Raw genomic sequence first — 12918 nt, 5'->3', positions numbered from 1 at the left:
AACAAATTGTATATAAATAACAATTATACAGTATGTATCTAAAGTAACTTTCTTTTAGTCAGAGCATGATGAAATTATATATGTAAATGTGTGTAAAATTAATATATTATAAAATATATATAAAATGTCTGTAAAATTATATATAGGGTGGTGCTACGTTGGTAGGCCATCTACTTCTTTCACCAACATAATTCTAGTATGGAAATTCCGGTTTTCTACAGACTTCAGAAAATATTCAAGCCATCAATCTGCTCATACTGAGTCAGACTGCTCCAGTGGTCTTTGGGAACGTAAGAAAACTATTTTCATTTTATAGAAGAAGAAATAATAGAAGAGTGTAAAATGTAAGACTTTGGGTAACATAAAACCCCTGCTTCCCAGACTATTTCTGATCTGGTAAATAGTAAGCATACAAGTACCGACCTGATGAATCCTTCAGCTAAGAAAGTGCTAGTATTACAATAGCATTACTAAGGATATATGTGGAACTTAGGGGAATAAAACGAGCAAAAAATTAGGTTTCATGATATTTACCGTAAGTTACTAAGTATTCTGAGCTTAGTCTGAATGAATTTAATAAAAGCAAATAAGTAAATTCCTGCTAAAGGCTAGTTTACACATTTCACTTTTGAAGCTGTTATCTTCTTATCAGAGTCTAAGATACTATGTAACCAAAAAATGGAATGAAATAAATCTGTCTGTGGTAAGGCTGGTACATCCACGTGTTGGGTCTATGCAATGGTAGGGCCGTGGCTAGAAGCCATCACGCATGTAGTGCCCATCTCAAAAGCCTGTACACATCTGTCATTTCCCTAATAAATCTAATATCTCAGGAATTCAACTGTGGGACCCCCTATAGCCCTCTGCGTTTCACTTTCACTCTGAAGTCCTTCCTGGGACAGCTTTGTCCTTCCTTTCTGATTTCCACCTTACCCTGTCAATCTAGAGCAAATGATTTGGACTTTTGTTCTACAGCTAAACCTTGGCCTCTGTAAGTGAGCTGGCGTTTTCCATGTGTCTTCTTTGCTAAATTCCTGAACTCTCTCTAGTTAGTAGCAGTACCTCTTTTCTAGGGTAGCTTGGCTCCTAGCCCCTATTTGTGAGGCGTCTGAGCTGTACCTTTACTTCTTCAAAGGCTAGGGGTCACAATTTGCTGTTCTATTATGAATCCATAGCGTTATTTCTTATGAAATGCCATGTTTTGGGGTATAAGCTCACAGCACAGTGAGTCTCCAGGTGAAGAGCACAGGCGTGCCCCCTCGAAGGGCACTGCAGAATTGCAAGGAAGCATACTGTGGAGTGTAAAGCACACATGTTGTGACTAGTTCTAGATCACATTTTCAACTTATTCTGTGATTTCAAACAGGAGTATAGGTTAAAAGAAGCTGAGAAGGGCTTCCCTGGTGGCGCAGTGCTTGAGACTCCGCCTGCTGATGCAGCGGATGCGGGCTCGTGCCCCGGTCTGGGAAGATCCCACATGCGGAGGAGCGGCTAGGCCCGTGAGCCATGGCCGCTGAGCCTGCGCGTCCGGAGCCTGTGCTCCGCAACGGGAGAGGCCACAAGAGTGAGAGGCCCGCGTACCGCAAAAAAAAAAAAAAAAAAAAAAAAAAGAAGTTGAGAAAAGCCTGTCCTAGAATAATTTCCATCATAATCTAAATAAAATGTATTCTCTGCTACTTATGTATAGTTAACTGTGGGACTTAATTTATGGGACTAATTAAATTTGTTCATGTACTTTCAGTTGGAATTCTGTACAGTTATTCACAGAGCTGCATCTATATGTGTGCTAAGCCCTTTGGATTTCTAATTTCCATTAACAAATTTAGCAAAGAAGTGTACTCATTTCTGACCTTTCTACTTTCCATGATACTGACTTGGTTCACTGCAGAATTATCTGGAAAGAAACTGCCTTGTGAAATTTAAAATAGTATTTGAGATAATCCAACATAATTTTTATGAAGTCTTATATAATAAAACAAAAACAAGAGCAGTGCTTAAATTAATCATATCTGATTCTTGGACACATGGTAGCTGCCGGCACAGAGGAAACCTATAATCATTTCAATTGTAAGAATACTGACAAAAGGGGAAAAACTCCTTTTTTTTTTTTTTTTTTGCGTTATGCGGGCCTCTCACTGTTGTGGCCTCTCCCATTGCAGAGCACAGGCTCCAGATGCACAGGCTCAGCGGCCATGGCTCACGGGCCCAGCCGCTCCATGGCATGTGGGATCTTCCCGGACTGGGGCACGAACCAGTGTCCCCTGCATCGGCAGGCGGACTCTCAACCACTGCGCCACCAGGGAAGCCCAAAACTCCATTTTATTAGGGAGATATTTAAGGTCAAATAGATTTTAGAAAAGCAGACTATTTCAAAATACTGTAGAGATTAATAAAAATTGATAAATTCTGGTAGATAAATGCATTTTACACTATGAGGGACGTGAAAGGTGGTAAGTTTGAAGATTAAAAACACAATAAAAAAAGCACTCATTTATCAATCTAACTATGAAAATGAGGCTGCTATGTGGCTATTAAAAAATCCCACTATGTTTCATTCTTGTACTTTCACAACTTTGTTTTTTGTACATTTAAATAATTTACAGATTTGACTTTTAAAATTTGAGCATCACTAAAGTATACCGAAATTCTGACACAGTTCCTCTGCAATAAAATAAAATCTTACATAAAGAAGTAACATTTTTTAGAATAATAGATTCTGATAATGATAAGATGTAAATATGTTGCTGATTGAATGATTTATCTATTTACAATATTAATAATGCAACCCACAACGTATTTACATCATATCTCATCTTCAGAACACAGTTTTGACTTGGATTGAACTCGCATTAATCAAAAAGTGAAACTCCTACCAAAATGGGAATGTTTTCTCTTAATCTTTATTAATGAGCTTAAAAACACGGGTGATTAATGCTTTAAGACTATTTCTGATATTCAAATTATTAAGCTCCTTTTTCCTCTTCTAAGTCACCACTAACAGGGATATACTTTAACATATTTACAGTCACAATTTAAATGTGCAGTGAGTGACTCTTTTATTTCCAACAGTCATTCAAATTAATGCAGGTACTCAGGCTTATGTTAAGAGAGTTAAACAGAATCACCCTGAGCTGGAATCTTACTTCAGAGCAATGTAACTCCTGCAGGATCTTTCTGAACGTACAGTTCACATTGTCAGTGGGTTAACAGCTATGTAAGACATTTCATTTTAAGAACCCAGGTCAGAAAGGTCTAGGTTCCATACTCAGCTGGGGCATACAATGACATGATGTGGAAGAAAGGACAAAATGTTAAAAGTTGGGTTTTATTAACTAAACTCTATTTCGTGTGTCCTCAGGTAATTCCCCTAAAGACAATGTACAGTCAGGCAAGAAACTGAAAGGGATAAAGTCACTCTAAAATTTCCAAACCAAGTTTTCAACGTTAAACTAGCATGAGGTACTAAATTTGATTCCATGAACACGGCAGCTCAGTTTCCCAGGGAAATTCACAGGGAAAGAAATAGCTGGTGTGTGACCGGCAGCATCCTGTGGACTGGCTCTCATTTCACAGCTGCTAATGCACGTGGAGGAGGCAATAAACCCAGTCACCACGTGAAAGGCAGGCGTTAGGGACTCCTTACCTATTCCTTTAATATCTGAGTACTGCCTGCAACATCAGCGAAATTGTCTACGACAGATTTTTCTTTTTCTTACTTGGGAACAGGTTTTAAAATTCTACCTTAGGTAAAATTAATTTCTTATAAAACTTGAAGGGAGACAGAAGGGGGTACAATGCAGATCACCCTGCATTGTAACGTGAATTATTTTACCTCTAACAAAAAGCAAAACTTTTCATGCTGATTACTAATCATTTTAAGCCAAAATATACTTCTGAATTCCTTATAGACTCACATGCATTGTTTTATTAATATGCTACTGTTTTCAGAGTTTTCTTAGAGCTGAAATATTGAATTCCTTAACTTTCTAAGCTAAGAGATTAAAATTTGGGGGACTTGTTTATAAAAGAAAGGAAAAAGGGATATTAATTATATCAACATACTGGCGATAAGGTTGAAAATCGTTCACAATCTCCTCCTCACGACACATAAAGACTGAAAACCCTTATAACTTAAAGATCTGCACGTCTAGTTTAAAGCTCTACAAAGAGTGCCTACTCAAACCAGGTTATTAATTTAAATACAAATTATATGATTTCTGCTACAAGTGAAATTCTTATAGCTGAAGCAATATATTCTGGAGTTAACTCCTGAAGCTGAGAAGAGCACGCCCCTTCCCTCCTATCCCTCCCCTCCTGTTACATTTCAAATGTAAAGAGCTTGGCAGCACACGTTTGAAAGAATATTACTGCACAGAAGACACCGTGCCAACTGCCCTTCAGAGCTCTGAGATCTAAGGTCTATCACTGCTCCACAGAATTATCTAAAGTTTTTCATTAGTTCTTTCTGTCCCTCGCCTAGCTATCAAATCTCCTATAATTCTAAACACTCCTTTGCTTTAATATATTCATATGCCATTATTTTCTGTCTAATATACGTACAGCAAAATTTATGTACAGTGAAATTTTACTTTTAAGTGTACAATTTGATTGAGTTTTGATGAATGCATAAGCTATGCCACCATTCCCATCACTAAAATATGAACAGCTCCATCACTACAGTAAGTTTCCTTGCTCCCTTCCCAGTCAACCCCACTGCCAGTCAGTAATCACTCTTTTATTTCTATCATCATAAATTAATTTTATTTGATCATAAACCTCATAAGTATGAAATCACACAGTAGGTACTTATTTGTGTCTGGCCTCTTTTCACTCAGCATGAGGCTTTTGAGATTCATCCATGTAGCTGAATATACGTAGTTCTAACTGCTGAATAGTGTCCCACAGTGTAGATACACCAAAATTTATTTATCCACAGTGTAGATATACCAAAATTCATTTATCTGCTCTCTTCTTAATGGGAGGATTTGGGTTGTTCCCAGTTTCGGGCTATGAATAAAGCTGCCATTACAATTCTTTACAAGTACAAGTCCTTTTGTGAAACTGTGTTCCCGCTGGTGAGTGACAGGGTAGGTCAATGTGTAACTGTGTAAGAAACCGCCAAAAGGTTTCCCAGAGCAGCTGCAGCAATTCACATCCACCATCAGTGCGGGGCACTCCCCAGCGTCACTGACACACACTGGCAGCCACAGGACCAGCCATTCCAGTGGGCGCGTGGTGATCTCTCACTGGCTTTTTCACCCCTGTTTTCCCCATAGTGCAAATGGCAACATGGTGAAAGAGAAAAGTAATGTCTTCATATTCTTATGAAAACAGTTTTGACTTTGCAGACTCCCTGGAAGGGTCTTGGGACTCCCCTCCAGGGTTCCATGGGCCACACCTTGAGAACCAAGACACTGTGCTGCTACGATTATCCTAACTATGTAAGATAAGGTTTCTGGGGATAAATTTTGTGCCCTCACACATCTTAGAATTAGAAAGGAGGCGGTAAGGCACAACTGAAAAAGTCTACAACTGAGAGCCAATCTGAGGTTTATCATCAGAATTCTCTTAGTAGCTAAGTCAGTGACCTCAGGGAAGTCAAATTACTCTCTGTTTCAACTTTCACATCTGTAAAATGGAATAATATCAGCTGCTCCTAAGAAATTTCTGGATCAATGAGAAGCTTCTGAAAGTATGGTAAGGTGAGATACAAATACCTGTAATTTTTTACTATCTTAAACATCCTGAGATTACAATAACCAAAATAATCAAAAAAATACTTAGTAAAGATGTTGAGAGAATAAAAGCAAGCACAGCTTAAGTCAAAGAAAACAGTGACCCATAGGAAAAGTGACATTAGAGTTTCAGAATGAGTTACAAAATAATACTGCATAAAGCTACAAGTAGAATCTGATTGTACATACCGCTATTTGACATTTGAAAAAGATTGTTCTTTTCAAACTTCTTGAAAACACTTCCTTTAATTTCAACAAACTGAAATAGTAAACACAAATATCATCTTCATCATTAACACAGTTTTAAAAATGGACATGCTACATATAAAACTTCTTAGGGAATAAATAACATTTAGAAAAAATAACTTTTTCCCATTCAGAATACTGCTGTTAAATACCATATAACCTCAAATGTAAATGTAAAATAAAATCTCATACTTACATTATTAGACATCATAATAGTAAGCAGGGACTTGTTGTGTGAGTTAAAAGCCACGTTGAGAGTTGTTGCCTGAACCATTATAAGGATCGCATGCAAAACTAGCAGTAAGTGATGTCAAGGAAAAAACTTAAGTTTGTTTTCAGTTTATATTAATAGATAATGCTATAAAATCTTGCAAGTTTATAATGGGGAAAAAATATGACTATGCTTTCTAAATCAAGTCTTAACGTAAGTATTTTATTATCTTTGTAATTCCCCTATTAGCTATAGTTGATATAAATTTGATGGGATAAGATGTATGCAACTCATATGAAACAAAACAAAAGCAGAAATGAATCCAGTCATTTAGACTGTGAGTCCTGGAAAACAGTTGTCTTGTTCTTTCTGGATCTTTGGCATTTGGTACAATGCTTGGGAAATAGGATCTCAGAAAAGTTTATTAAATAAATGGAATAAACTATGGTAAATACTGAAAGAAGAGACCTAGATGTATACACTGTGAATTAAGATAATTTGCATTCTAAAATAGAAGAGAACACAAAGTAAAAGTTAGTCTGGAATTGATTTTCCTCTCTGGTTCTGCAGGGGGCAGGGAATATGAGACAATAAGAAATGTCTGATAATTAAGATTCTTCCTCAGATGTCATTTTTGAAGACATCCACAAGCTGCAGAATTATACTCATATTACATATGGAATAGTTTATTTAAATTAGAACAGCAACTTTTTACTTCATTATACTTGGAACAAGCTTTTACTCTCCACAGAAATTTTTCCTACAGTCCTTTAACTTCCCAAATATTAATCCAATTCTTTCAAGCATTGCTCTTTCAGAGACAGTACAGAAAAAAAAAAAATCACACGACACATTCCTTTGAATGAGTCCTGATCCCATATGGACCTTAAGTGTAGGTGTGCATGTGTGTGTAAATATACATACACACACGTGCACACTGTGCTATATAGTAAAGCATTTACTCTCCAAAAGAAAAGCTTTCAGGAGATGAAGGAGGGAGAAATAAAAGCTCAAAAATTCCTCCCTAACCAATTTCAAATTTTATTTCTAGATGAATTGTATACATTTTAAGCTGAGGGTTAAAACAAAGAATTCACAGGTTTAAAGATAACTTCAAAAAAATTCTAATATATGTATGAAAAAGTTATATAGATCTATATAAATCTAAAATATGTATAAACATACTATCCCTTTATTCTAAAATCCTTCCTTATAATCAGTTACACTGAGAACAGAACTATTTTCTAGCAGTTCAAAGGGTCACGTACACATGAGACTCTTTAATTCACAATTACAGTTGACCCTTGAACAACATGGGTTTGAAACGCATGAGCCCACTTATACGCATATATTTTTCAATAGTAAATACTACACTATTAAATGGTCCGTGGCTGCTTGAATCCTTGGATACACAGGGCTAATTGTAAGTTATACTTGAATTAGCCCCTGTGTTGTTCAAGGGTCAACTGTACTATTATAAGCAATTTCTCAAAAGAAAGCAGAGGGTTCACATTAGTCTTCAGGATATGGACACACACACACATCTTTAAATCTGAGAAACAGCTAACCAAATAGAATAATGTAAAATATGCATTGATGGTTGGAATTTCCGAGAAGTCTAAAAGGATACAGACATAGAGAACGGCCATGAAAAAGTGAGGAATCACCCCGATGTGGGCTCTTTTTCTTTCTTTGGGCTCTGTTGCTGTCCAATAGAGAGCATCTAATATATCTTGTCCAAATGATGAAAACAGACGATCTGCTACCTAAAGAGAACAATTTTGTTAAGGTGTTTCTCAATATTCCATTTGAATATGTTACTAAAATTCAGAGGTGAACTCAAATACTGGAAATCTCACTTTTTAAATCCTACTAGAAGCTAGGCTCCAAAAGAGAGCAGGATCTTTATTTACTTCTTCACTTACATTTCCTTATTCTCTGACACACAGCGAGTGCTCAAGTTTCGTGTTACCTGAATTAGACTTTGTCTAGTAAACTCTGTTTGTAACAAGAAAAGTTTTAGTAGCAAAAATAAAAGGGAGAGGATACATCAAAATCACAGTTCCTCTGGTTTTAAAACTCTCTGAACTCAAATTCAGGATTCAAACTTAAATCCTTTAGGACAAATATATCATTTGACCCACTCTACTCACACCTGAAGCAGTAAATAACAATAGCTGTAATTTGTTTGAGGTTTATCATGTAAGAATATAATAAGCAGATTTGCTTCCTAAAGACATTTTCAAGTTCTGATCTCCATGAATACAGTATGATAAATAAAGAGAAGCACATAAAAAAAGAAAACAGAAGGGCTTATCATTCAGGATTCAGTCACATTCTAAGACAGGACCTTCCCAGACCATCCAGTCTTTTGTGGTTCCCGTGGTCTCTAACTATTACCGTGTTCTTCTTCATCACGGTTATTTATTGTTTCCAAATACCTCCCTGTTGACTGCCTCTCTCCCACCTGTAGAATATAAGCTCCAGGGGATTAGGCTTTGTTCATCTCTGGATCTTCGGGATCTTGGCATGTAGGGAGTGTTGGCTGAATATGTGCCGAATGAAGGGATAAATCGCTACCATTTAGGGAGCTCCTACCACATGCCTGGTCTGTGCTAAGCCCCTCTACGGGCTGTCTCGTGTACTCCTGGTAATTCCCCTAGTATCTCCACTTCGCAGATGAGAAGCTGAAGGTTAGAGTCATTCAGCAACCGGCAGCCATGTGCAGGATAACCAGGATTGGACGTAGTTATCTCTATACTAGAGCCTGGACTCTTCTACACTATGCTGAAACCACTCATCAACTCTAGTCTACAAAGGGAATCAGTACTTAAAGCCACTTTGATCAGCAATTCATGGATCCTTCTGCTTGCCCTGTTTCCTAGTAACGGTAATACCACCACCTTGTAGAGGGCTGTGTAAATCAGGCGGCGTCTGCCTTAAGTTTGGGAATAGGGAGAAGCCCGGTAACCTGCAATCCCCCGGAGGGAGGGCACGGAGGAGATTAGTGGGGTGCTGGCACGGAGAGCCACCCACGCGGCCGGGGAAGAAAGGAGGCCTGGGCTTTTCCTTCTGTGGGAGGGAGGCGAGAGCAGGATGGCTACTCTGCTTCACAAACCACACCCACACTTAACGGGGCAAAGCAAGTGTATGGCAACGAGCCTACAACCAGGAAGCTGGGGTGTGGTTTTTAAATCATCCCAGTCAATGAATTAAGGACTAACCAGGACGGCTAGAGTTCTGCGGCTTCTACGAAGAGATGGAAAGCCCCCAGCTGCCCGGGCAGCGCAGCTTCAGGGCAGAAGGCCAGCAGCCTCCACACCACCCCACATGTCTACGCCAGGACAAGCCCGCCTGTGACTAACTGAAAAGACAGGTAGACCTTACTTGTGTCCCCAAAGAGTAGTATAGGAAAGTGCAAGTTGAGTCTCAGAGGTTAATTATATAACCCAGGTTGGCTTACCATCTATCTGACTTATTAAGTTTCTGCCTATAAAGCAAAGCACGTTTTTCTTTGCTTTGTGTAACTGTTAATTTATGTAAATACAGATTTTCATATGATGACTGCTTTAAAGCGCAGCGTACTTGGAAGACATATTGTATTCAAAATGTTAAGTACTTAGAGAAATCGGGAAATGGTTTACTTGCTTGGTGTGAAAATTCAAAACCAACTTAAAATATAAATCTACTATAGCCAACATACACATAACCCTAAAAGTATCTTCATAAATTTAAAAATTCTAGCAAAAAGTATACATAGGTTTCCAATGAATTTGCAAAATAAATTTCTCTACCATTTGACAGTTTACATTCTCAAGGGAGCACTGACTCAGAAATGTCTAGGCAGCAGGTACCCCTCTTCCCTACTTGAGGACACTTTGTGCCCTGAGGACCTGCTACCCTCAGTGTGCCCCAGGGCCGGCAGCACAAGCACCATCTTGTTAGAAAGAGCCAGCCCAGGCCTACTAAATCAGAATGTGCACTTCAACAGGGTCGCCAATGACCGGAGGAACACTGGAGGCCAGAAGCACCATTACCAGAGCCTGCAGGAAAGTGTTCTGTATTGGAAGGCTCGGAGCTGTGTGCCACCGGCCAGGCCTGTGCAGGCTGGGGCGCTGGACTGCCTGGAGGGTAAATGAGGGCCCAGACTCACCTCGAGCATATTGTAGATGATGTAGAGCTTGATGACGGACTGGCCCCTAATCAGGTGATACATCATGGAGTAGTCCACATAGTGCATCATAAAATAGCAGATGACCAAAATGACACCCTTCAAGATGTCACACACCTGGGCAGGCTGAAGCAAACGTCTGTCCCTGAAATATATGAGAAGTAATGAAAATATGAGTTTTACCTTCTGTGTCCCTGAATAAATAATCTTTACTGGACATACAGTGGCAAACAAAGGTAATGGGACCTAGGTTGATCTTTCAAAACTTTCAAACTAACAAGGAAAGTTATGCTGACTACTCAACATTATGAAATTTTCTGCCCAAGGAGAGAATATAAAATATTAAACCAGAATTACTGCTAGAAGTGGGGAACCTAAACAAGTGAACACCGAAGGCAGGCGGCTGCTGATAAGAGTGCCTGGAAGCAACGGATTTCCACGAAGAAGACACAAGCCTCCCACCTCATCGGGAAGCCCTGGAGCCCCACTGGCTCAGCCCTTCTTACGCAGTGCTAGCACTCTACGCATGGTGTTCTGCACTTTGCACTTTTTATTTAACAGCATAACAGATTTTTCCATATCAGTTCATAAGGAATTCATATTTACATGACAGTGCAGTGCCCCACTGTGTGGATGTATCATAATTTATGTAACATATCATTGACAGATTTCCAGCCTTCTGCAACTATAAACCACGATGCAATGTACATGTCATGCCATGTCAGTGAAAGTGCATCTATAGGATAAAGTCCTAAACCTGGAATCTCAGGGTTATGTTCACTTGACATTTTGATAATAGCAGCTGCGCTGCCCTCTGCAAGGGTTGTACCAATTTACACTTGCACTAGACACCTGTAAGCCCACGTGCATCAATTAGCATTTGATCAACTTTGGGATCTCTGCCAATGCCACTGGTGAAAAATTGAATCTAGTAGTTTCAATGTTAATTTCTCTCATTAGGAGACTGACATCTTCTTTATATATTTAAGTTATTTATACTGTGTGTGAATTCTCTCCTCACATCTTTCTCTTACTGGTTTGTAGGACAGCTTTTATATTACAAAAGTTAGCCGTCTATGACATGAGTCGAAAATACAGTTGCTCCTTAAACAACATGGGTTTGAACTGCACGGGTCCACTTATATGTGGATTTTTTTCAATAAATATGTACTTCAGTACTACGTGCTCTGCGATTGGTTGAGTCCATGGATGAGGAACCATGGATACAGAGGAATCTCGGACACGGAGGGATCGTGTATACGGAGGGCTGGCTATTGAGCACAGGGTTGGTGCCCTAACCCCCAGTCGCTCAAGTGTCAACTGTGGTTTTTTCATAATTAATACAAGCAGAATCATTCCTTACTTTTGAGATCAGAGTATAAGGAGCTAAACCTAAATTGTGAATGGAAATGTCTTCCTAAGACACAGCAAAAAAATACATTAGAAAAGAAGAAATTTAAGACTTCTTTCACTGAACGTAAAATTCCTGTGACAAGAATGGGAAAGGTGTTTTCTCTAAGTCAACTACAGGCTGATTCCTCAAGATAGAAAATGCTCAGTCTCCTGCTTTGGCAGCTTTTACATATGTATCATACAATCAATAAAAAGCCTGAATACTGGCATTAGGAGCCGCAGAGTCTCTTCATCGCTGCCTGTTGTGACAACACTTTAGGACCTTCCTAAGGAGTGAGCTCCCTTTCCAGCGGCCTATTGGCGTCCTGAGCTCTCTACTTACTTGTTATTTCCTGGCTCCCCTTCTTAGCCCTTGTCCACATTCAGATCGGGGGCTCTTTTCTTCCAAAGATCCTTGTAGGGCTCAACAAGGAACCCGTAACTGCTACCCAGAACACTGTTCTATAAGATAACAGTGAGGCATGCAATGCCAATTCTGCCAGATGTGCTACAGAACCTCATACTTGTTTTCTACAATACATACTGCATTGTGTACTACATTGTAGTATGCAGAGGTTTTCAGTCAGGTGTGAATTTGACCTCTTCACAGAGAGAATAGGAAATCTGCAAAAATCCGGAAAAGAGACAAATTCTGAGAAGACTGGGTCCAGGGAGGGCTAGCAGAGGATGAGAAGACACTGGGCTGAACCAACGAGCTAGATGGAGAGACGGGTCAGAATAGTCCAAGTCACGCCACGTGTCCAAGTCATACCACCACGGCACAAGCCGAGGGGAGTTATTCTTAGTAGTTGAAGTTGAAATCTTGGGAAAAACTGCCTCAAGGACAAAGCTGATCAATGTCTATCATCATTTTTCTGTCCCTTTCTGTCTCCAGTGCTGTTCCTCTCTCTCCCTGTAGACTCTGGACCTTTTCCCCTCATGAAATCCAGAGTGAGCTGTGTTTCCCATATCCAAACACCTAGCCCAGAACACAGAACTCTGCCAAGGGCTGTTCAAATATCGAGGTAATTCGCTGCTGGACCCCAAGATAAAAAATGGAAGCGGTATATTTGTCAAGAGCTGGAGGTAAACATATTTTTAAGTCAAACAATGAGAAGAGGAGACATTCTGAACACTCTTGGGCTCCTGGCCCGTGTGCCTGT

General features: G+C 39.3%; 1 protein-coding gene across 1 annotated transcript in view; it reads right to left on the bottom strand.

Moving 5' to 3' along the window:
* The window catches only part of TAPT1 (transmembrane anterior posterior transformation 1), a 61739-nt gene that overhangs the window by 14220 nt on the left and 34601 nt on the right, over positions 1 to 12918 (bottom strand). Inside the window, exons 4-7 of the mRNA XM_065877924.1 lie at positions 10346 to 10508; positions 7823 to 7958; positions 6178 to 6275; positions 5925 to 5994 (exon numbers count right to left, since the gene is read on the bottom strand). Coding sequence (XP_065733996.1) covers positions 5925 to 5994; positions 6178 to 6275; positions 7823 to 7958; positions 10346 to 10508 — 467 coding nt within the window. The remainder of the gene's footprint in view (positions 1 to 5924; positions 5995 to 6177; positions 6276 to 7822; positions 7959 to 10345; positions 10509 to 12918) is intronic.

Source organism: Phocoena phocoena, chromosome 5, assembly GCF_963924675.1.
Source record: "Phocoena phocoena chromosome 5, mPhoPho1.1, whole genome shotgun sequence".
Lineage (NCBI taxonomy): Eukaryota > Metazoa > Chordata > Mammalia > Artiodactyla > Phocoenidae > Phocoena > Phocoena phocoena.
This window is presented reverse-complemented; position numbering and strand designations above follow the sequence as displayed.